Below are 23,372 nucleotides of genomic sequence, written 5' to 3'. Positions count from 1 at the left end.
AGGCGATGCACAGGGAAGGGAGGTTGGGAGGGGTGAGAGGGACAGGCAGGGCGCTCTGCGCCCCCCGGGAAGGCTGCTTCAGGCTCCGCCACGTCTTGGTGGGGCAATCTGGGGTGTTTTGCAAGGGACTTGCCATCCCTGAGGGCTTCGGTGTGTGTTCCTTCTCCCCTGAGCTAATAGGCGGCCCTCCCGTGTCTTCCAGGAAAGCTATTGCCAAGTCCAGCCTCCAGCACATGGTAGCCCAGCCAAACCCCACGCTAGCCCTGAGGAGCGATTCGGAGAGGCAGATCCGCAGCACCGTGGACTGGAGCGTAAGTTGGGTTGCATCTTGCGAGTTGTGTTGTGTTGCACCGGGCACTGCGTGCGGTGGGCTCCTGGCCAGAAAGCAGCGGGCTCTTCCCACGCTGAGGCTTCCCAGGTGGCTTCGGCTTTGACACATTTATGGCCCCTGCCGTTGCCACCAGCTGGTGCCAGCATCTGTGCTGCTGGCAGCACCCCTCGACACTGCGAGGAGAGGCCGTGCAGCCACAGGCTGTGCCCTGGGAGGGTGGCACAGATACGGCGCTTCAGCTTTTCTCTTCCTGGCGTGGAGGGCTGCTGGTGGCTGGGGCTGAGGACAGGAGCCTCTGCTCCTTCACAGGCAAAGCCAGGCAGGTTTTAAGCTGCACCTTTGGGTCATAAAGCAGAAACCGTTCACGTGTGGTGAATTTGCCCAGATGGCTCCTCTCGGGTTGGTGGAAGCAGCGCTTCTGTGCAGGACAGTTTGCAACTGGGCTGTAGGTCCTTGCGGTGGGATGCGAAAGGGGAGAGAGTCGGTTTCCTGAGGAGCTCTGATTGCTGGTGGGTGGGTGGTGGCAGCAGCTTTGTGAGGTTTCCTTCGTGCGGATGTTAGCCCTGGTTGTGCAGTGCATCTTGTCGCCCTGGATTTAGCTTCCTCTCCCTCCCCCCACACCTCCTTCCAGTTACCTTGTCCCTAGCACAAAGCAGTTAGGGATTGGATGCCCCTCTGGGGGTGCTCTCAGAAATACATTGTCTCGTGCCTTTCAGGAGACTGCAGTCTACGGGGAGCACATCTGGTTTGAGACCAACGTGTCTGGGGATTTCTGCTACGTTGGGGACCAGAACTGCATGGCAAAACTGCTGGTAAGTCACCTGGGGTCACCCGCGGCCCTCGCAAGGTCCGCAGCTGCAGGCTGTGCTGCCACCCGGCGGAGAGACCACGAAGGCCCTGCCGCTGCCTGGTGCTGGGAGAAGAAGCGTGGGGGGCCTGGAGAGCTAGCAAGAGGAAGAGACCATGTGTTCCTCCTACATCTGTGTGCTGGAGTGCCGCATCCCCCATTTCTGCCAGTGCCGATGTTTGGTTTGCGATTGCAAAGCAGCCAGAAGTGAGACGATGTTCCAGGGAAAGGTTGTTGGGATCCCACGTGCTTAGAGGAGGAATCTGAACCCATCTGCTCTGGAAAGACCATTCAATAGTGGGGAAAAATGAGCACTGGAGACCCAGGCCTGCTGCCTCCTGACCCTGTATAGCAGTACTGGAGCCCAAACATATTGTGGGCACCTCCCTGCTGTGTTGCAGAACCAAGAGCATCAGCTCTACGTACATGTTTAGGTCCCTTCACTTGCTTACTAGGTTGTATGTAACTCCTGCAGGACTTGTTCTGTGCTCCGAAAAATATGAAGGCAATGTGAGGGGAGATTGAGCTTGCTGGCCTCTGAACCCTGCTGCTCACGTGCATGTTTTTCCTCCTCTTTTCTCGTCCTCCAGCAAAAACCTCTCTCCAGGCGTAAGTGTGCGGCCTGCAAGATCGTAGTGCATACACCCTGCATAGAACAGCTGGAGAAAGTGAGTAAAGCCTGTTAAGCCCCTCTCTGTGGCTTGCAAAGCTCTAACAGCCTTTGCCCTGTCTCTGGGGTAAAGCAATTCAAGAGGGTTGGGAACTGCTATGCATTGTGGTGATGAGGGTTTCTATGAGGAGACAATACCAAAAGGAGTGCTAATGGTGTGATTGGGACCCCAGGCCCCATTTTGTTCAGTGAGAGATAAGTTGGGAGTTTCATACACAAGCACTGAACATCTCCAGAGGCTCTACAGTAATAAAATAAACTCCAGGAGGTTTCCTTCAGGTGATGGTTTTACTGATTCCTCCCATGTGTGTTCAATCCACAGATAAATTTCCGCTGCAAACCTTCCTTCAGGGAGTCAGGATCCCGGAACGTACGGGAGGTGAGAGATGTGCCTTGGACTGTGCCCGTGTCTGCCTTGTCACCTTTCCAGTTTGGTGACAAAGGGATCAGATGCTGCCAGCGTGCTCCCAGCCCATGCTGGCAGCGTGTTGTCCATCAAAGCACTGGCATTGTGCTGCCTCCTGGCTCCGAAGAGGAGGTGCAATAAGGGAATATTTCTTCGCCAGGCACCAGCACAGACTGGTTGTGTGGAGAGAGGAGATTGCAAGCAGCAAAAGGCAGAGCATCTCCTGGTTTGCACGTGCTACAGCTCTTGTACCTGCATGGGGGGAACCTGCAAGCAGTGTTTCCTGAGAGGGTTTTTGCCCCTCCTGTGCTGGTCCCCAAGCAAACAGAGCAGGCAGTGGTTTCCTCAGTCTCCACAGTTTGGAAGGGGGCAGTGTGGGCTCACTTCTTGCTTTCTCACTCAGTCTTGCCCTGCGTGACACAGGTACTCCATGTAGCAATGGAAGAACTCCACAGTGGTGCTGTTGGACCCCTTTATTCCACATCGTGATGTAGTGGGTGCTGCTTCTTTCCTCAAAGAACATGGCTGTTAGGAGCTAGGCAGGCAGCTGCTTGGCTGCAGGCACTCTGATCATCTTGCTGTACACACAAACTGTCTCACAGGGGTTTTTTGTACCTTCCACTGTCACTTTTTTCACCTTATCCTGTGGTCAGCTAGTCAGAGATACTGAGACAGAGCTGTGATTTATTGCCAAAGTAGCATTCCACACTACTGCTTACCTAGTCTTTTGTTTGCTTTCTGTGATTCTGTCTTCTGTTTCCCTTGCTTCCTTCCTGTTTTTTTTTGATTGTTTTTGTGTTTGTGTTGTTTGTTTGTTTGTTTTTGTTTTGTTTAATTCCCTCTTCTCTGAGCATCTTAAGTTGGCCTCATTTCTGTGGCTTTGACTAGAGGTTTATTGCTGGTGCATGTGAACAGTGGGCTTGCTGCAGTAGCAGAGGTCCTGGCTGGCCTGTATCCATTCCTCATGCCCGTTTCTCCATTCTTGCACATACTTATCCTTTAACTTTTTTTTTCTTTTTTTTTTTTTTACTTTTTTTCTTTTCTCTTTAGCCTATAGTTGTCCGGCATCACTGGGTGCACCGGAGACGGCAGGAAGGGAAATGCCGGCAGTGTGGCAAGGTGAGAGGGCATCTTGTTTTTTTCTCAGCCTGAAGGAAAGCTAAGGTCAGACTAGGAACAATAGCAGGGCTGGGAGGCAGAATTCCTGCATAACATCCCACTATTCCTGCTAGGCAGGAGCAGCCTAGGGCAAAACCAAGGCTCATGCCCTGTTTTGCATAGTGAAATACTACCTAGGTCCCATTTAGAGTTGTTCTCCCCCTGGGCCCGATCAGTCCTAGAGGGACATATTTTATTCCTGACATATTTTATTTGGGTAACAGGGTCACTGGTGCTGTAGTGGTGGTTGGGGCTATCTGACAAGGATCCAGAGGGCTCCAGCTGCAGGCACATTCTCTTTGTTTATGTCTTTCCTAGTGGTGGGAAAGTCCTGCTGGATGGTAGGAAGCTGTCAAAGAATTGCCTAAGCCTCTTAACCTTCCCTCTGCAGGGTTTCCAGCAAAAGTTTGCCTTCCACAGTAAAGAGATTGTAGCCATCAGCTGTTCCTGGTGCAAGCAAGCGGTGAGCAAAGCCCCCAGTGAATGTCTTACTACTCTGCTCTGTATCTAATGACCCCTGTGTTCTCTTGGGACTCCCCTAGCTTATTCTTTGCAGCCTGCCCTTACAGCTCCTCTCAGTGGGGCGGCTGGAAGCTCTTTTGGTAAACTCTCTCCTCAGTGCCTCCCAAGGGAAGCCTTCCCATTACAAAACTCCTATGTCATTTCCTCCAGCAATGGCATGGGGGAGCTGGGAGGAGAAAGTGGCTGTCCCCAGCAAATGGAGCAGCTGAGTTTTCTCTCTGTCTCTCTGCTTCTCCAGTATCACAGCAAAGTGTCTTGTTTCATGCTGCAACACATCGAAGAGCCCTGCTCACTGGGGGCTCATGCTGCTGTCGTTGTTCCTCCCACTTGGATTTTGCGGGTCCGACGGCCCCAGGTAAGGCATATCAGCTCCTGGGTTATTGCCTGACTCCTGCTTGCCCAGCAGCTCCTCACACACTGTTTGGATTTTGTGTCCAGAACCCAATGAAATCCAGTAAGAAGAAGAAGAGGACATCATTCAAGCGGAAATCCAGCAAAAAGGGTGCTGAGGTAAGAGATAAGGGAACGGGACCTTGTGTTGGAAGGGCAGAGGGTCTGGGCAGCAAGGAGCAGGATTGGGAAACAGGGGCGCTTTGCAGGGTCTGTGCTGAGGTTAAGGAGAGTGAGGTGGAGGGAGGGTGCTGGGGCAAGGAGCTTTGGGGGTGGCTGAAGATCTCAGAGGATGGCACAGTGATGAGAAAGGCCTGGCAGGTGAGTTATACCTGCTGGCAGGGTAAATCCCAGCTGTAAGGCTTATGGGGTGGCTGGGATTGTTTTCTTCCTCCAACTCCTAATCTGTGTGGTGTTAGCACTCAGATGGAGGTGGGAGTTCACATTTCACCAGGTTTGTTGATGAACATATGGCGTCTCTTGCAGGAAGGGAGGTGGAAACCCTTTGTCATCAAGCCCATGCCAGCTCCTCTCATGAAACCCTTGCTGGTGTTTGTGAACCCCAAGAGCGGTGGGAATCAGGTATGGCCTTTTCCTACACCTCCCTGAGAAGGCAGCTCTCTGAGGGCATTGCCATTTGGCTGCTGAGAACTCTGCATAGCTTTGATAATGTCTCAGCTGCAGAAGAGGTCAGCAACCTCCATGGTGTCAATTTGCTGCCTGGTGCTTCCCACCTAACCCAGGCTTTGCCTGAGTGCCCCCAGACACCATTGTCTTGGCCTGTCCCCAAAACCAGATGCCTTCTTTCCTCTGTCCACTGGGAACTGCCTGTTTCCTGAAGCCTTTCTTATCCCCCTAGGGAGCCAAGATCATCCAGTCCTTCATGTGGTATCTCAACCCACGGCAAGTGTTTGACCTCAGCCAGGGTGGACCCAAGGAGGCGTGAGTACTGATGGGGGCAGCACCCTTCCCTTCCCCAGAGCTCATTCTGCAGCTGGCAGAGGCCCGATGCTCCATAGTTCCCTTGTGCAAAGAGACATTCAAACAAGTTCAGGATCTGAGAGGCCTGTCTAGGACATGTTCTGGCCAGTACTGACTTTCCAGTGTTTTCTGCAGGACAGATGGTCCAACCTTAAGGCTAGTGGCTAAGACATGAGCTGGGAGGTGACATTCCCAAATCTAATCTATGTTGCATCAATGCCACGTGAGTCTGGTTTGTTTGCTGCGTTTCAGTTTATCCATATGTACAGTGACTATAAATACCCCACTCTCCCTCCACAAGAGCAAAATTACCATGGCTTGCCCACTGCTGAGGTGATAGGGAGACGAGCACAGCTTTGTGAATGCCACCTCCCTCAGGGCTCTGTGAGGACAGGGACCCTGCAGTGACACCTTTCCCTGGCTGCAGTCTCAGTGTCTGCCCTCCTCTCCTGTCCCTCCCTGTTCCCTGCAGGCTGGAGCTGTACCGCAAGGTCCACAACCTGCGGATCCTGGCGTGTGGGGGAGACGGCACGGTGAGTCCCCCTGTCCCCTCGTGCCCACTGTAACCTTTGCAGTACCCTTTCAGCAGCTCCCCTCGCTGTAATTCAGAGCGGGGCAAAATGTGTGCACTCTATCTGTGGTGCGACTGGTAGCACCAGATGCTGTGGGTTCCCTCATGCACCTTTCCAGGGTGCACTATTTGCATGGTGTGTCTGTTTTTGTGGTCACTGTGGGGAGCAGTGTCCCCACTGGGGTTTCTGGTATCTGCTGCAGCACCCGTTTGGAGCAATAAGGAACACGAAGAGCCTCAGCAGTGGCTAAGGGGACCTGTCTCTTTCTGTGGCCATAGCTAGTGCTCCATGTCACCTTCACCTACTTGCTGGTCCCTGAAATAACCAACTGTTTCTCCGCGCTCTCTTGCTCGAGCAGGTGGGCTGGATACTCTCCATTCTGGACCAGCTACGCCTCAACCCACCTCCTCCCGTGGCCATCCTGCCCTTGGGGACCGGGAACGACTTGGCCAGGACACTGAACTGGGGTGGGGTAAGTGATGGGCAGAAGAGCTTACTGCTGCCAGAGGTAGGCCTGAGCAGTGTGACCCTGATTCTAGACATGTGGCGGGGATTTGCACCAACTTTCTATAAAAACAAACCAACAAATAAGTGTCATTTGGACAGTAACTGTTCTTCTGACATTTGAGTTACTCTGAATAGGATTACAATATATTAGGGCACTAACAAAAGCAATCATTATTTCATACTTTCAGGAGATTTTTAGAATGAAGATGCATTGTTTTTTAATTGAAAGCCCCTTCTAGTTGTTGTGCATTCAAGTAGAATCTGTCTTTTCCACACCCTTTGCTCTGGGATGTCTGCCCACAGTCCACTGTCTCTGGGACATCTCTGGGAGACAGACAGCAGACTCACCAGATCCTGCTCTTTACCAGGGTTACACAGATGAGCCTCTGTCCAAGATCTTGTCACATGTGGAAGATGGAAACATTGTGCAGCTCGATCGCTGGAACCTCCATGTGGAGCCAAACCCTGATGCAAACCCTGAGGAAAAGGATGAGGCAGCCGCTGACAAGGTGGGTCAGCTCCTCTCTGCCTTCATTCCCTGCTCCACTGAAATATCTGCTGCGCCTCTGCTGAGGAGGGGGTGGCTGGATGCTGCATGGTCCCTTATGGTCCCTGTTCCTGGGCTCTGCCTGTCCTGCAGCCTGTGCCAGTGCTGTTTGGCCACTAAGCTGAGGGCAGCAGAAAAGGGATGGTCTGTCACCTCATGCTGGTCACCTCTTATGTCCTGGGGGGAAGGCGAGTCCCCACTCAACCTCATGAGCACAGTGCATGGCTTTACTATAGCCTCACCTCATCTTTGCCATGGCCACACATTGGCAGCCCCATCCTGCCAGCAGCAGGGTTTCCAGTCTTATTCTTCCGTTCCATTTCAGCTCCCCTTGGATGTCTTCAATAACTACTTTAGCCTTGGCTTTGATGCACGGGTGACACTGGAGTTTCACGAATCCCGAGGTAGGTGGCAGCAGGGTGCGGCAGGGCTGGGGCGGGGTCTGTGATGAGGGGGTGCCACAGAGGTGGCTCCTCAGGAAAGCAGGTGAGAGGATTGACAGAGGGACAGAGGTGAAATCGGGGGAGTGAGTGGAGCTGTCGAGAGGGAAGAGGGGTGCCTGCAAGGGAAGAGAGCTGGGGACTGTCCTGGCTGAGGCTGGCTGGAGAGCCGTGTTTGGACAGAGCAGGCAAGGGAAGTATTTCCACGTGCAGGCCAATGACCTGGACTTTGTTCTTCTTTCCCTAGAGGCCAATCCAGAGAAGTTCAACAGCCGGTTTCGGAATAAAATGTTCTATGCTGGGGTGAGTGCATGAGGGTATCTGGGCATGCCCAGAGCTCAGGCATGGCCCCAGCTCCTGTTCACGGTCTGAAGCCACAATTCTGAGCTGCTGGGGCCTGTATACACCCAAACTGAGCCCTGCCCCTGAAGCTGGAGAGGTGCTAGAGAAGGGCTGAAGCCCTGGGAGTTGCAGCTCTGCTTGGCTGCAAATGCTTCTGGTGGTACAGCTGACTCTCTGGCCTGTGGTACAGTTGCTCCCTTGATCTCCTGCCACTATTGTTCTTATTCTCAGGCTCGTGGACAGTCAGCCAGGCAGGACCTCCCCAGAGCTGTGGGAAGGCAGGCTGGCCCTCCTGCAGGGGAGCGGGAAGCCTCTCTATGCAGTCCCCACACTACTTTGGTCTTTTTTTTTTTAACTTTTTCTTTTAAACCTTGGGCCAGTTACAGCTCCCTGGCTAATAATGCCTCCTAGAGTCTTTGTCTCAGGATCTTGTTTATTTGTCCATCCCTAGGCCCTCAATGTACCTCCCTACCCAGGTGACGGTGACTGGTATTTGAGCAGTACTGAAGGCCAAATGCTGCTCTGCACCATCTCACATCTCTCCTAGTTGTCCCCCGTCCTCGCTGCACAGTTAAACACAAAGGGTACCTTAGGATCTATGCAACAGAGGCCATACAGTCTCTCCTGGTATCTCTAAATGGGGTCACACGATCTCTGTTTTATGCTTGAGACTGAATTTGTCTCTTGTGACTCGAGTGTCTTGGTAGAGGAAACCCCCCTTGCCTGTTATTCCCTAAAGCCAGGACTGGGCTAACAAGGGAAAGTGAGAGCGTGTTACTGAAGCTGTGAGGTGCCCCAAGGTTTTTGGTAGGTAAAATGTCAAGAGGAACAGATCAGGTTGTTTTGAGAGGGGGAGAGAAGAGGATTTCTGCCAGCAGATAGGAAGGTCTTTGCTCCTCTCAGCAGCTGAAGTCTGAGGGTGGATGGCAGGCTTCCTGGCTGCCCGTTTCAGTGAACATCTGGGCACTAACTTTGTCTCTTGCCTTGGCAGACGGCTTTCTCCGACTTCCTCACAGGGAGCTCCAAAGACTTAGCGAAGCACGTCAAGTTGGTTGTGAGTGTGCATCAGTGCTCTGGGCCAGGGAGGGGGGCAAAAACTGTATTGGGGGTGAGGAGCATCCCCTCTAAGTGCACTGAGTACCTCAGGGTGTTCCCTGGGGCATCAGCTTCCTCTGGCTGGGAGCTCAGTGGTGTGAGGAGCAGAGGGGGAGGCCGTTTTATCCCAAGTGGGTAGGGTGGGACAGAACCCCTCGTTCCAGCAGCCTGAATGCCCCTGTGTTGTCTCCAGTGCGATGGGACAGACCTGACCCCCAAGATCCAGGACCTGAAGCCTCAGTGCTTGGTCTTCCTGAACATCCCCAGGTGAGCAGCTCCTTGCGTGCTGGACTCCTCACTGCCTTCCAACGGATCTGTGAGTCTGAGGGTGCCTGTTCATGCTCACTGTCCCCTCACAGGTATTGTGCAGGCACTATGCCCTGGGGCAACCCTGGCGAGCACCACGACTTTGAACCACAGCGCCACGATGACGGCTGCATTGAAGTCATCGGCTTCACCATGACCTCCCTGGTGAGTTGGTGCTGTCGCTGGTGGTAGCTAGCAGCCAGGGGAGTGGCAGGGGAGCTGGAGTTAGATGATCTTTAAGGTCTCTTCCAACCTGAGCCATTCTGTGATTTTATGAGTGACTGGTCCCATCGCCCAGGAGTCAGGGAGCCCCACAGCTCCTCAGCTCCCCTCCCATGGAGTTGTGGTGCTGGCAAGTGACAGTATCTAAGATTTAGGCAAGGTGCTGTCATGCACTGATCCCTGTGGATCATCTGAAACCCTGAGAACTCAGCTCACTTGCAAAGTCTGGCCGTCAGTGGGTGTTCTCCCCATCCACCTCTCAGTCCGTGCTCTGCTCTCACTCTGGAATTCTTTCCCAGGCTGCTCTGCAGGTGGGTGGCCATGGGGAGCGGCTGTGCCAGTGCCGGCAGGTGGTTCTCACCACGTCCAAGGCCATCCCCATGCAGGTGGACGGGGAGCCCTGCAAGCTGGCGGCTTCCTGCATCCACATCTCGCTGCGCAACCAAGCCAACATGGTGCAGAAGACCAAGCGGCGCAACTCCATGCCTCTGCTCAATGAGTAGGTTCCTCAGATCGGCCTGTCACCTCCTCTCCAAAGCAGAAGGGGTGGATGGGGATGGGGAAGGACTCATCTGTCACTCCCATGAGCATTTCGATCCTCTCAAGGAGGGGCTGGGAAGGGATCAGGCTGCAGAAGTGTGGCCAGACCCTGGTGCTGGAGAAGCTTCTGGTGGGAAGCTCCCACCCCAGCCTGTGTTCTTGCTTGTATCAAAGGAGTGGGGTGTGGATAAGAAGAAAATGAGCTGACACTCTCTGACCACTTCTCTTTTCCTCTCCCCTGCATGCAGCCAGCAGCCAGTACCTGAGCGGCTGCGAATCCGGGTGAGCCGAATCAGCATGCGCGACTACGAGGCACTGCACTACGACAAGGAAAAGCTCAAGGAAGCCTGTGAGTGACCACCTGAGTACCCAGGGGTGGGAACCTGCACTCCCCAAGTCCAGCAGTGCCCACAGCTGAGCTGTGTGAGGTGCTGGGGATCAGGCACAATCTGCTCCCTGAGTTGCGTTTGTGTCCTGTTGTGCAGCCGTGCCTCTGGGGATCATCGTGGTTCCAGGAGACAGTGACCTGGAGTTGTGCCGGACCCAAATCGAGAGGCTGCAGGAGGTGAGGCTCTGCATGGGAAGTGGTTGCAGATGGATGCTGAGAATGGAGGGGCTGGGAGAAGGGATTTCTAGGCCTCTTTGATCTGCACACACCAGCACACATGCTCACAGTTCGCTTTTACCATGTGATGGAGGTAAGATCCCAAGCTGGTTGGCATATTTCTCCCTGCTCTCTAGCAACTTATTTCTCAGCATTGCTCTTCAGACCTTGTTCTCCCGGACAGAGTGTCAGTGGCCCAGAAAAATTCCGGGCCAGGGGAAGAGGCCAGTACACATCCTACAGGGACCTGTCACCTCCCGGCTGTTTGCGGGGAGACCTTTCCTCTCTCCATTTACTTGTTATACCGTGTGTTCCTTCAGCCTTCTGCAGGCTCTGTCTCCTTGCACAACTCTGCCTCTCCCTGGGTACCTGGATTAGGGTTGCTCCTCCCTCCAAATCTTTTCAGCTGCAAGTACTAACCTTAGTGCTCCTGCCGCTGTGCTAGTGCATGCCCCCAGCCTGCACACAGGCTGCATAAACCTTGCTCCTGGTGAGCAATACTTTCTGAGCCCACAGCGTGCCCTCTGGTGTTGTACTGCACAATCCATTTTTCTCCCAGAAGATCTACAGGACAACCTTCCAACCCGAGCCGTTCTGTGTTTTACCCCTTCTCTCTCCTTGAGCAAATCCTGTGCTCTGGCCCTGGAGCAAGGCAGGGGCCTTGGCCTGGAAGGATGTAAAGCTCCTTGCCACATCTGCAGTGTGGTGACAGAGCCAACCCCTGGGGGACCAAAGAAGGGACGGGGGGCTGCCCAAACAGGCACTGTAACAGCACACCTTGCCTTTCTGCAGGATTTCCCTCCACAGCCCTCTGCTTTGCAGCGCCTGCTCTTTCAGGTGTGTATGGTTTCGCTCTGTCCCCCAGGCCCATCTTTCATGTGCACCATGCTGGTCTTGTGGGCTCATCTTGTGGCATTTCTCCAGTGAGATGGCGTGTGTCAGCTCTGGTTTGTCCCATGCTGTTTCTCATCACTGTGTGCTGTGACTGTGTTCAAAATTCCCCTTTCTGTCCAGGTCCCTGCAGCCCTCCAGTCTGCAGGGACCTCCCAAGGCAGGAGGGACACACTGGGGTGAGAACAGGGAGGCCAAGAGGCATAACTCCTCTTTTTTTTTATGCAGGAAGGAGATGGAGCCAAACCGAAGACACTGTCATCCCAGAAGCTGTCACCAAAGTGGTGTTTCCTGGACTGTGAGTATCTTCCTCCCCTGGGAGCACTGTGCATGAATCAGGGGGGTGATGGGAGAGGCCTTTAGTGGCAAGCCATGTGGGATCTGGGACTCAAGGATGCTGGGGTCTTTGTAGCCAGGTTCAGTAGATTTTGGCCCCAGGCTGTGCCTCTGGCTGCATGCCACAAGTGAAGCAATGTGCCTGCGAGGCGAGGAGCATCTGCTGGTCTCCAGCCCCCAGAGCTGAAAGTGGCTTTGCAGTGCATGCCTGGTCTTTACAGGACTGGAGGTGCTGCTCTCCTGTGTCGTGCAGGCAGGGGGCCCCCATGCTCCAGCACGCTGGGAGCAAGACATCACCTTGTGTATCCTGGAGGTATGGGGACGAGTCTCCCTGCCGGTCTTCAGCTGCTTCTCCTTCCCATCCTGGAAAGAACTTTCTCATTCCTCTTTGTCTTTGCTGACCTGGAGGCCAGAGCTCTCCCTGTGCACCTGGAAGCTGGCCGAGAGAAGTGACTACCAGCGATATTTCATCTCCCTGACTCGCAAGAGGAGTTTCTAGCTCCCAGTAGCAGGGCGTAGGGCAGAGCAGAGCTGCTCTCCTCCTGCGTTGTCAGAGGGCAGCGCACAGGAGCTTAGCCCCTGCGTGCAGGAGGGCTGCTGGGGGCCAGGAGGAAAGCCAAGAGCAAAAGCCAGCCCCATCCCCAGAGCTGACAGCTCACAGAGACACTGCTGTGTTTCCTCTGAGATTCCAGGTCTCAGGCACATGCGTTGGGCCTCTTTATCGTGGAAGAGGACACCACACACAGCCACGAGTTGCAACATGGGCTCGGGAAGCCTCCTGCTAGGCAGAAAGGATGTAGCTTCTGCCCTGGGGCTTTCAGCCCGGCTGGGATGGCTGCTCCCAGGTGTCGCTACCAGGACTGCTTTCCCTCCTCCAGCCAGTCTCCCAGCAGCAGGTTCTGAGCTCAGGAAAATGTGTCAGGAAAGAGGCCAGGGCCTCATTCAAGACAGCGCAGGCTCATTAAAGCGGCTGAATTACAGCAGCTTCATGGCTGTAAATCTCCAGCCAGGACAGGATAAACGGGGTTCTTTCACTCCTCTAATCTGCTCTGGCCTGTCCCCACTCCTTCTGCAGAGAGAATTCCCCAGGTCCCCAAGGGTCTCACCAGAGCAACCTCACCTGGGCAGCCACCAGCAGCCTGGTGTTCTTCCAGCCCTCAGTGCCACAATTTCCCTGTGCTGTGCAACAAGATGTATCACGTTAATCAGAGTGTTTCCTCACCTTGTCCAAGCAGATTCTGATATGAGCACAGCCTTGAGCCTTGTCTCTTCTCTCAGCATTGCAGCTGCAATGCTGAAACACCTCAAAATCCCTAGAAAGGCCATGGTGCCAGCTAGGTATGGTTGTGCCTCCCCTCTGCCTCCTGATGTTGCCAGGAATCATTGAGGAGAGGACACTGAGCAAAGGCACATTGCATGGGGCATGGAGATCTGTAGGGCCGCCTCTCAGGTGGAGAGAACAGCGGGGTCCCAAAGGGCGGGGGGCTGCTCCTGGCCAGGGGGTGCTGCTGGCTTTGCTGTGCCTTCTGCGCAGGTCACGGAGTGGCTGAACAGTTCACCAACACCCCGTGGTGGGGAGCAGCCACCGGGCTCGTTCCCCAGCCAGAATCACCCCATCTGTCCCTGTCCCTGTCTTGCAGCAACCACGGCGGATCGGTTCTACAGGATAGACCGCGCACAGGTGAGCGTGGGGAAAAACAACTTTAAACTGAGGTGGGGGAAGCCCAGGGGATGGAGACCACCGAAAGCAACCCAGACTGCTTGAGGCTAGGGGGTTGGAAATGGAGGGGGGATGTTTATTGCCTCAGCCCAGAGCAGGTAGCAGGGTGGGAGCCACCCCGCAGAGGCTGTGTCTCACTGGTGCACGAGTTTGTCTTGGCATCACCTGTGCACTGTGCAGGCAGCTGGCAGGGGAGAGGCTGTTTTAACCCAGCCAAGTGGGGATTAGTGTCCAGGCATCATCAGGGGCGTGCTTTGGGCCAGGACAGGAGTCCTGTGAGGGTCTGAGAACCTTGCACGGGGGCAGAGGCTTCCCAGGCAGAGCACCCAGGACTCTGAGCCATCATCACTGCTGAGTGTGTGGGTGGGATATGAGGCACGGGGCGTGAGCGGACGGGAGATGGAGCTGCACAGACGTAGGTCTTGCTTCTAAAGGGGCTGACTTGTGCGTTCCAGGAGCACCTCAACTACGTGACGGAGATCTCTCAGGATGAGCTCTATGTGCTGGACCCAGAGCTGGTGATCACCCAGACTGTGGGCACCTCTCCTGCCATGCCTGACCTCGTGGACTCATCCGCTGCACCTCCTGGGCACCATTTTGCATTCCCCTCCTCTTCCTCCTCTCCACCCTGCTCTCCTGCCCCCATGTGAGTCTGGAGTGGGCAGAAATAGGGTGCTGGGCCTCGGGAAGGATGGGCAGCAATGGGGGAGTCATGGATGGCTTCACAGCTTTGATCCCTGGGCTGGGTTGCAGAGGCTGCTCTCAGGAAGTGAGCAAGAATTCCCTGCTCAGTTAGACCCAGGGCTGGGATGCTGCCCTGCCATGCCTGCTCCCTGCTGGCTCGGCTGAGGGCAGTGGAGCACCACCAGGCAACTCAGCCACGGGGCTGAGCTCCAGCACCCTCCCTGTCCATGGGCATGGGTCTGGAGCTGGGGGTGGAGGTGGGAGTGGGGATGGGAGAGAATCCAGCTCGGGATAGAAGCAGATGGCGTGGGCAAAGGACAGCTAATCCTTTGGCCTGCTGCTCCTGCCTGCTGGAGGAGTGCCACAGGTAGGCATCTCCACAGCCATCCCTCCACCCACCGTGTGCCCTTCTGGGTGCTGTGCTGCCAGGGTTAGTTACTCCTCTTCTTCTTCCCTTCCAGTGCTGAGGCCGAGCTCTGCCTCCCGCAGAAAGGTGAGTTCTGTCCTCGCCACAGGCGCTGAGCAGGGCTCTCAAGCTGCCGTGCCTCCTCGCGTGTCGAGCTATTTTGGGTTCCTGCCATCACTTTTTGGCCTGTCCTTCCTCTGATGTGCAGCCAGGAGCCCTGCAGCTCGTGTGCTAGGCGGGGGCGGGTGACCCCAGAGGCGGGCAGGAGAGACCTGAGGATGATTTGTGGAGCTGCCCAGGCCGGGCTGAGCTGCAGGGGAGGGCAGGAAGCGGCACGGCAGGGGGGTTAATCCCCCACCTGTGGAGCCGTGCGCCGCTGCCTGGGCCAGGGGATGTCTCTGCCAGGCCACTGCGGGAGCTCGGGAGGTGGGAGCACAAGGTCAGGGGCCTCGCTAAGCTGAGCAAATGGAAAGAGTTTCCTGGAGCTTGAGCAGAGCCCAGTGCCTGGAAGTGTGAGTGAGTCACTGGTGAGAGGCGTCTTGGCCGCTGGCCGACACCCAGATCTGCTCTCTGCTTCCATCGCGAGGCACCCTGCCCACGGGCACAGCCCCTGCTCCTGCGCCACACGGCTCCCTGGGGCTGAGCTCTGGCTGCACCCCCAGATGCATGGGTGCCTCTCTCCCTCACCTGGCTTGTCCCTCCCATAGCTGAAGGTGAAGGAGCTGTATAAAATCCGTGTGGTTGCTGCTCACCCTGAGAACAAGGGGTCAGCTGGAGGACCTCAGCTGCCTGCTTTGAGCCTCTGGTGTCCAGCTCTTGGCTCCCCAGTCAGATAAATAGCATTGCAGCTTTGCTTCTCTGATCCCAACCCGTTTCTCTTCTTTGCAGATGACCTTCTGATAGAAGCTGCCAAGAGCGGCGACTTCAGCAAGGTGGGTGCTTTGGCTGTGTGCCACGACATGCAGCCAGGGCTGGCTCCAAACATCACTGCCGACCTGCAGCAGCTCCTGTTGAGGCCCTTCCTCCAGGCAGCACCCAAGGGGGTGAAAAGCAGGCGGGCTGCTGGCAAGGAGCCCTGATCCTCAGCTGGGGAATGTGGAAGGAAGGGACTTTGCAGCGTGGCTGAGCTGGACAAAGCTCCCTGCCAGGCACCGAATACCCACACAACCTGCTGGGTACCCCAGGGACGCAGTGCTAGGGCTTGAGGGTTATGGATGAGCATGGAAACTCATCTGGAGCTCTCTGGCAATCCCGTAGTTCCAAGAGCTGCACCGGGCTGGAAAAGACCTGATGGTGCGAGACTCCTCGGGCCGGACCGTCCTGCACCACGCTGTCAAATCAGGGAGCAAGGACATCGTCAAATACATCATCGAGAACGGTGAGCTGGGGCTGGCTTGCTGTGGCCAGAGTGCTCCTGGGCACGCGATCCTGTCCCTCCAGATTCATCACACCCTCCCACTGTGGCACGGGCTTTCTTTAGCCTCTGTCTGCAAGTATTGGGGTGCCCCCAGGCTGTTACCACATCCTTGCTGGGCCCAGCATGTCCCTGGGAAAAATTTCCCAGTGTCCCGCTTCTGCTTTCGGGGGAGCTGACCTGTTGTTTTTGGCAGCTCCTGCTGAAATGCAGGCTGATTTATTTGTATTTAGATACTTCTCTGTAATGAGACCGCAAGCAACTCTTCTTCCCTGCTCTCAGCTGGGGTCAGATGCAGTTGCTGGCCTGAGTGTTTGGGAGCCCAGCCCCTCGCAGGCGGTGCAGATAGCAGCCCCTACAGCCAGAGGCAGCGCGTGGCTGGGGAGCGGGTAGGCCCAGCTCTGCCCCGCAGCTGGGTCTCACTTGCCCTGCACTCTTTCTCTCCACAGCCCCTTCAGAAATCCTCGATGCCACAGAGGAAGAGAAGTAAGTCGTTTCCTGACGCGTTTTACCTTGTTGGCCGGACCCCCTGCACGATGACTAGAGTCACCCAGGCCCTTCTCATGCCCCGCTGTCCTCACTGTAATCCCCAGACAAGGCTTCCAGCCTGTTCAGACCATCCCCAAGCAGCATCCCCTCCTCTGCCAGGGCTGCCCGGACAAGCATGCAGCCCGCCATGAGCTCCTTCTGCAGCCCGAGGGACATCCCTCACACGCAGTGCTTGTCCCGTCTTGCCACGTTTATGGGGAAGGTCTCACATCTCCCCCTTTTCCCCCTCAGCGGTGAGACCAGCTTGCACCAGGCTGCAGCGTTACGCCAGCGCACGATCTGCCACTACATCGTGGAAGCTGGGGCGTCGCTGATGAAGACGGACCTGCAGGTGATGGCAGAGGGCTGGGAGGGGGCTTGCTGGGGGCACTGTGGCAGGAGCAGGGCCTCACAGGGCTGTCCGAGGAGGAGATCAGCAGTGTTTTGGCTGGAGCCTTTGCCAGCAGGCAGCCTGCACATGGGAAAGGCAGAGCTGGGAGGAGAGGAGCCATTCGGGGCTCCCAGCAGCAGAGGGGTTAAATCCCTCTTCTCCCCCCCTTCTCCCATTTGCTTCTCCCTCTGTTGTTTTATTAAATTAGGAGCAAGGCGCTGGAATGTCTCATCCCTGTCTCCCCCTTCCCACCCTCTGGGGTCACAGCGAGGACAGTCTCGCTGGCGAGCTCCCTCCCAGCTGCAGGGCTCCCCCCGCGGAGCCGGGCTGGGAGCGCTTGGAGCTCCTCGGGTGAAGCAGAGAGTGTCAGCAGGCGGTCGGGGCCCTCTCGTTCACATGCCAGATTAATTGAGATGTGTCTTGGTGCCAGGGACTCGTGCCAGGCCCCGCAGAGGAGCTGCAGGAAGGGGGCTGAAGCGGTGTTTTGCTACGTGAGGCTCCTGGAGCTGGCGTTGCAGCCGAGGGGATGTGCTCATACCTGACAGGGGAGACGAGGTGCCACGTCCAAAAAATGCAGCCCGTGGGGCTGCAACCAAGAGCCCGACCAGGGCTGCAAGCTCGCTGGGGCTGGTGGAGCTCGGGGGCTGCCTCAGACAATGAGCAGCCCCTTTGCCAGCTGCCAGGGGGATGCTGTACAGACAATCTCTGGCTACCGCTCAGTCCTCCTGGGGGGCCGGCCCGCTGGGGGCTCGGCCGGTAGCCACAGGATGAGAAGGGGCTGCCCAGCTGAGGGGAGAGCCAGCAGCAGAGGGCAGCTGAGGAGGCACAGCCCTTCTCGGTGCTTCGGGCAGGGGCGCAGGCTGAGCTATCTGCCTGATGAGCAGCCCCAGACCTGCCGGCACGGAAAGGAGCCCGGCTCAGGACTGACAGCCTGCCCCGGGGAGCGGGGCTTGCGTGTGCCTGCGTGCGCACACGCCTGGCTTTGTGGCTGCCTGGGGACCCAGCTGCTCCGTGGCGCTGACCTTGCGTAGCCCCCCGGGTTACAGCCTGCCTGCACAGGCAGGAACTAGCCTCTGCAGAAAGCCCGCTGCAGGACCCTTTGTCAGAGCTGCAGCGCAGCTGGGAGACAGTCTGATCCGTCCCCTGCAGCAGAGAGGGAGGCCGGCCCTTATCAGGTAGCCTGCATCAGCCCGGCCCTGCAGAGGGGCCCTGCGAGCTCCAGTTTCAGGCTGTGGATCTGGGCAGGCAGTGCCGGATCAAGGCTTCTGCAGGGGGACGAGGGAGAAACTCAATTCCTCCTCCTGTTTTGTTTTTTTTTTTCCCCCCCTTTGTTAAATGACTGCTCGGATTCAGCCGCTGCAGAGAGGAGGCCCCCCGAGCAGTGAAGCACAGAGCAGCCCCCAGCCCCCTGCCCGAGCGCCTGCTTGCACAGGACCTTGTGGCATGCCCATGTGTGTGTGTGTGCAAAATAGGTTCTTGCACACTTGGCAGCCAAAACAGAGCTGTCCCCGTGGTGGCTCTGCCCTTACGGCGGGGTGGGCTCGAGCTTTTTGTACCCACGCAGGGCAGAGGCTCCTTGTGCCCGGCCTTTGTTCGTGCTGAAGCAACAGAGCTGCTGCGGGTTGTCCTGAGGGCCCCCACGCCCCCTGCAGCCCCCCGTGCCCCGCTGTGCGCTGCGGGACGAGCTGGGCAAGCCGTGCTTCCCTCCGGGGGCCGCTTTTCAATGGCAGCGGCAGCGTGCCAGGTTTCTGTGGCCTTTCTCAGCAGAGGGTTTGTTCAGCACCGCAGAGCCCGGGCGCTTAACGAGAAGGAGCGAGGAGCAGGGGGAGGGAGGGGGAGAGGAGACGTAGCGGCGAGCTGTTAACAGATTTGCTTTTTATGGAGTGCGGGAGTTCATTAGTGGACACAGTCCAGATGGCTGCAATAAGCTGGTGAAATGTGAGCCTCCTCCGGGAGCGGGAGCGCTGGTGAGGCTGCGAGAGGGAAGGGGGGTTGGTATTCCCGGGCATTCCCCAGACATACCCCTCATTCCTCACCCTCTCCTGCCTGCCTGCGCAGTGCCGGGGAAGAGCAGGTCATGGAGAGCAGCCTTTGTCTCCTCTGCGGGGCTGGTGGAGGTGGGACTGGTCCTGGTCCTGTCCCGCACGTAGGGCGCGTGGCCCTTTTTGGGATGGCTTCCAGTCCTGCGGCTCAGCTGGGCTCCTCAGGAGCTCACTTTTGCCCCGTAGCAGGCACACGGGCAGTGGGTGTGGGGCTGCAGGGCCCATGCAGAGCCCCCTTTTTAACAGGGGAACCTCAGGGTGCCAAGAGGGCTCACACAACTGCCTTCAGGCCGTGCTCCTTGTGCTGACGCGTTGCCTTCCCCCTGCAGGGAGACACCCCCAAGCACAGGGCAGAGAAAGCCAATGACCCTGACCTGGCTGCCTACCTCGAGAACCGACAGCACTACCAGATGATCCAGCGGGAGGACCAGGAGACAGCTGTGTAGTGCTCAGCGTGCCTTAGCCCAAGCCAGCTCGGGCAGGACGAGAAGAGGACGGCACCTGGCAGAGCTGTGAGTCTGGCCCAGCCCTCCCTGGGTGTCAGCCTCGGAGGAGGAGATGGAGACAGCAGAGCTCTGCTCCAGGCTGGGCTGGGACTCTGTTTGAGGACAGTGGGTATTTGGGACTTGAAGCCCGGCTCTTTGTGTGTCCCCCTTTGCCTCTCATCCACCACGTTCCCCGCTCTGGTTGGGCTCCTCCCCAAAGCCCACCGGGGCCGGCAGGGATGGAGCCGCCCGTCACCTTTGCACAGGGGAACGCTGCCAGTGCCCCTGGCAGGTCCTCAGCTGTGACCCACGTGGGATGTCCCTGCTCAACCCTCGCCCTGCCGGCAGTGCCCCCCATTAGCCTCTTCACTCGGTTCACATCCCGTTCCTCCTCTCCTCCCCAGCAGCCACGGGAGGTGCAGGCAGGCAGCAGCGTTGCCTGCGCAGGGGCTGAACCTAAAATCTTGCCCCGAGGGAAGCTCTGCAACTTACAGCCTCTGAGTCCTCGTCCCTCCTGCTGCTTTGGGACTGCCCTGGCTCTCTGTGGCAGGAGGAAGGTCCCTGGCATGTTAGGGGACGTGCACCCACCCCTTCCTCAGGGCTCCTGGGACTAGTGCAGCTGGAAGCCTGGCAGCCGCTGCCCTCCTGGGTGCCTTCGGTGCTGGGGTCCGTGCTGCTCTCAGGGATTCCCCCCGCGCCCCCAGCCTGTGGGTGTGCATCCTCTGAGCATGGCTTCTGCCAGCCCCTCAAACGGGACCCAGGGCTTCACAGGGAAAACCCGGGAGGCTGCCCTGCCCAGACACAAGCTCCCTGGGCAGGCTGCCAGCCTACCTCTAGGGTTTTAGCAGAACGAGGGGTTCGGATGCGTAGGAAGCATCGGGGACCCCGGCCCTGAGTCCCGCATGTGCTGGGCTGGCATTTTGGGTACCACCTGCCACGGGGCACGAGGCACCGTCTGCCCTGCAGCAGCTGTGAGCCCAGGGGTAGCAGAGCAGCCCCTGCAGCAGCTTTTGCAGCAGCAGTCTCTGGGATGCAGAGGTGGCAGCAGGGGAGGAGAGCAGGCAGCTGAGTGTGTTGTGGACCTGCTTGGTGTGTTCAGTCAGGCCCAGGTTGCTGCTGGCAGGTTGGGTACCAGGAGAGGAGGCTGGGGCAGCCCCACCGTGCGCTCACACCCGGCTGTGGCTGCTGCACAGTGCCGGCTGTCACCCTCTGCATCCCCCCACAGCACCAATACCAAAAAGAACGAACGTGTCACGATACCACAGAGAACCACAATCTTGTTCAGGCTTTAGGTTGCGGGGCAGAGTTACCCTCGAGTATGGGGGGAAGCTGGGCCAGGGCAGTGCGTGAGGCTGGTGTTGGGGTTCAGCAGCAGAATCAGCCGTCAATATCCTTGTCCTGACCGTGATGCTCCAGCAGTGCCAGGAGTTCCCACCAGTGCTGCTCGCTGGCTGCAGACGGACAAGGCACTGTCATCTTCTCAAAGGTGCAAGCTGCTGCCTCCCAGCCTGGCCTGGGGGCGTTCACAGCCCCAGCTTCCCCCTTCCTCCCCGGTTTTGTATGTCCCTTTAGTTTTTGTACAGGTAGTTCAGAGACACACTGTCCCCCTCCCCGCCGGGCCCCTGCGCGCGTGAGCCGAGTTGCTGTGCAATTCCACGTCTGGCTGGTTTCTTAGGCAGAGGCGGAGGGGGTGTTTGTAGCCCTGCCCGCGGAGGGCAGGGGATCTGTGCAATACCTGGTTCTGTGTTTCCCAGATGCTGTCGTAGGACTGTATTTTTGTAACTCTGTAAGGGTGCCGGCTCTAGCAGGCCCAGGGCCTGGCATGAGCCTGCGCTCCTGTTGCTTTTCAACTTTGACTGTTTGGATGTTGTTGTTTCTTGCCATTGAAATAAAGAGTTGGATGTTTTAATTCCTCCCTCCTTTAATTGCTGCTGCAGTGGGCACGGCGTGGGCGACGGCTGGCACTGAGCGAGGTCTGACCCCAGGTCTTCTGTCCCACATCCCATCGCTATTCAGCGTCGCGTGGAACAGGGAGAAGACCCACCAAGTGATGCAGGAGAGCTGAGAAGTGTGCCAGGAGCTGCCAGCTCCTGCCCCTGCCCTGCTCACGCTGCTCTGGGCTGGGAGGCAGCAGTCCCACGATCACGCCTTGCCCTTTACAGCTGCACAGCTCTTGATGGGTTACAGCAGCAGCATCCCACCTCCAGCACCTCCTGCAGGGCCCTTCTTTGTGGCAAGCTGTCCCCCTGCTCCACGGGGGACGAGTCTGCCTTCCCGTCCATCCCCAGCCTCGCAGGGGGGCTTCTGCTTCCAGCGCTGGGCACTGGGGCGGCGTTGCGAGGTTGGGGATTAGCCGCAGCAGGAGGACTGCTATCTGGTTACAAAAGGAGGGGATTAGGAAGGCTTCTGCCTCCAGCCCAGCCGCTGACACATCGGGATGCCTGTGGCCAACACCATCCCTCCCGCAGAGCTCCCTTCGCAGAGGGGAGGTGATCGAGCCCGCCGGGCCCGGCGAGGGAGCTGGAGGCAGGCACGGGCTGCGGGCCCACACCTTCAAGTCAGCTTCACAGGGCAGCCTGGCCGCCTGCCTGGCACCACCACGGCCCCTTCTCTGTCCCCAGCACATCGTCCCTGCCCCACAAAGCCCCCCTCGCTCTGGCTGCAGCCCGGGAGCTGGCAGAGGGACCCGCGGGTGCCAGGCCCTGCCCGGGGCCCAGCCGCACGCGGTGCCGGCCTGCTGGCGCTCGGCCCATGTCTCCGCAGCGAGGGCTGCCAGTAACCATGGCAATGGGTTTTCCAGCCGCCCCGGTGTCGGGTTTATGGTGGGGGAGAGGAGCAGATCCCGGTGCGGGCAGCATGCATAGGGCGTGTGTGAGTGCCCACGGGGACCCTGCCAGCCCAGGGTGAGGGCTGTGTAAATCACCGCCTGTGCTCTCGCCTCAGCCACGTCCCAGCGAGGAGCTTTCCCCTCACACGTAGCCACGTCCCCGCGTTGGCACCGCTGCAGCGTGCGGTCACGGTGCCCCAAGGAGCAGGCTTTGTGTGCTGGGGGTGGAAAACGTGCCGCCAGCACGCCGCGAGTTGCCTTGTGATGTTGTTAAGGGGGTAAAAAGCCCTAGAAAAGTAGTGGGGAAATGCACCTGGGTTTGTCACGCTCGCTTCCCTTCCCTTCCCTCCTTCCCTTGGTATGAGGCCCCTTTCTGCAAGCGCTGCCTTCTGCTTCTGATTTGAGCCGCAGGAGCCGTTTCCCCTGCATCCCACAGAAAGGGCCCGGCAGGGACCGAGCGCGGCCCCATCTGAAAACGGGGGGGACTTTGCCCAGAGCTGTGCCCTACCTTGGGCAGCACCACGCTGGGGTCTCCAAGGGGCTCTTTGGCTCCTGTCCAGGGCAGGCTGAAGGAAACCAGCGGTGCTCACCCTGCTGCCAGCTCTTCCCCAGCTCTACATGGCTCTGGTTTGCTCATCACAGCCCCGAAACCCATCCCGGTGTGTGCGCCCCACTGATCCCACAGCAGCCCTGGGGGCTCCCACCACAGCCCCGTTCTCCTGATGGGTAACGTGAGGGGAGCCTCGGCTCAGCCCCTACCCCTGCTCTCCCATGGGGACAGAGATGGGGGCGGGTCCGTCCGTGGGTGGCAGAGGTCACCAGGAGAGGGAAGGAGGCACGAGGTGGGGACACGGGGCTGTCCCTTTGCCCCATCGAGCCCCGGGGTTGTGGGGGCATCACCAAAGGGGTCTCGGAGCCCCAGAGCGAGCAGCACCAGCTCGCCCCCCGTTCAGCCACCCTACAGCGCCCGGCCAGGGGGACAAGGGACAAGGGACATGGGGACCCCCTCCCCATTTGGGGGCTCGGAGCCGCCCCCTCGGGGCTGAGCATCCCCCTCCAGCCCCCTCCACCCCGGGGGCCGCCCCTCGGCGGGCCGCCCCCTTTTGTGCCTGGCCGTGCCCGGGGGTTACAGGCAAGGGGAGGGGAGGGGGGGCGACACAGAGGGGAG

General features: G+C 58.0%; 1 protein-coding gene across 3 annotated transcripts in view; it reads left to right on the top strand.

Moving 5' to 3' along the window:
- Positions 1 to 21,286, top strand: part of DGKZ (diacylglycerol kinase zeta) — a 40,169-nt gene extending 18,883 nt beyond the window's left edge. For 2 of the 3 annotated variants that reach the window (XM_038180786.2, XM_027459258.3), the window contains exons 2-31: positions 203 to 311; positions 1,048 to 1,143; positions 1,769 to 1,846; positions 2,171 to 2,227; positions 3,305 to 3,373; positions 3,804 to 3,875; positions 4,173 to 4,289; positions 4,373 to 4,444; positions 4,811 to 4,906; positions 5,184 to 5,266; positions 5,778 to 5,838; positions 6,236 to 6,349; positions 6,753 to 6,893; positions 7,257 to 7,335; positions 7,619 to 7,674; positions 8,705 to 8,767; positions 9,002 to 9,075; positions 9,168 to 9,279; positions 9,636 to 9,835; positions 10,125 to 10,225; positions 10,362 to 10,441; positions 11,600 to 11,669; positions 13,348 to 13,388; positions 13,883 to 14,073; positions 14,573 to 14,604; positions 15,406 to 15,449; positions 15,775 to 15,895; positions 16,381 to 16,417; positions 16,712 to 16,811; positions 19,222 to 21,286. In XM_038180786.2, the coding sequence (XP_038036714.1) occupies positions 203 to 311; positions 1,048 to 1,143; positions 1,769 to 1,846; positions 2,171 to 2,227; positions 3,305 to 3,373; positions 3,804 to 3,875; positions 4,173 to 4,289; positions 4,373 to 4,444; positions 4,811 to 4,906; positions 5,184 to 5,266; positions 5,778 to 5,838; positions 6,236 to 6,349; positions 6,753 to 6,893; positions 7,257 to 7,335; positions 7,619 to 7,674; positions 8,705 to 8,767; positions 9,002 to 9,075; positions 9,168 to 9,279; positions 9,636 to 9,835; positions 10,125 to 10,225; positions 10,362 to 10,441; positions 11,600 to 11,669; positions 13,348 to 13,388; positions 13,883 to 14,073; positions 14,573 to 14,604; positions 15,406 to 15,449; positions 15,775 to 15,895; positions 16,381 to 16,417; positions 16,712 to 16,811; positions 19,222 to 19,338 (2,683 nt within the window). In that variant the 3' untranslated portion in view covers positions 19,339 to 21,286. Of the gene's footprint in view, positions 1 to 202; positions 312 to 1,047; positions 1,144 to 1,768; positions 1,847 to 2,170; positions 2,228 to 3,304; positions 3,374 to 3,803; positions 3,876 to 4,172; positions 4,290 to 4,372; positions 4,445 to 4,810; positions 4,907 to 5,183; positions 5,267 to 5,777; positions 5,839 to 6,235; positions 6,350 to 6,752; positions 6,894 to 7,256; positions 7,336 to 7,618; positions 7,675 to 8,704; positions 8,768 to 9,001; positions 9,076 to 9,167; positions 9,280 to 9,635; positions 9,836 to 10,124; positions 10,226 to 10,361; positions 10,442 to 11,272; positions 11,318 to 11,599; positions 11,670 to 13,347; positions 13,389 to 13,882; positions 14,074 to 14,572; positions 14,605 to 15,405; positions 15,450 to 15,774; positions 15,896 to 16,380; positions 16,418 to 16,711; positions 16,812 to 19,221 lie in introns of all 3 variants that reach the window. The other variant, XM_027459256.3, reaches the window with a different exon arrangement.
- The last annotated feature ends 2,086 nt before the right edge of the window (positions 21,287 to 23,372 follow it).

The sequence above is a fragment of the Anas platyrhynchos genome, chromosome 5, assembly GCF_047663525.1.
Source record: "Anas platyrhynchos isolate ZD024472 breed Pekin duck chromosome 5, IASCAAS_PekinDuck_T2T, whole genome shotgun sequence".
Taxonomy (NCBI): Eukaryota; Metazoa; Chordata; class Aves; order Anseriformes; family Anatidae; genus Anas; species Anas platyrhynchos.
This window is presented reverse-complemented; position numbering and strand designations above follow the sequence as displayed.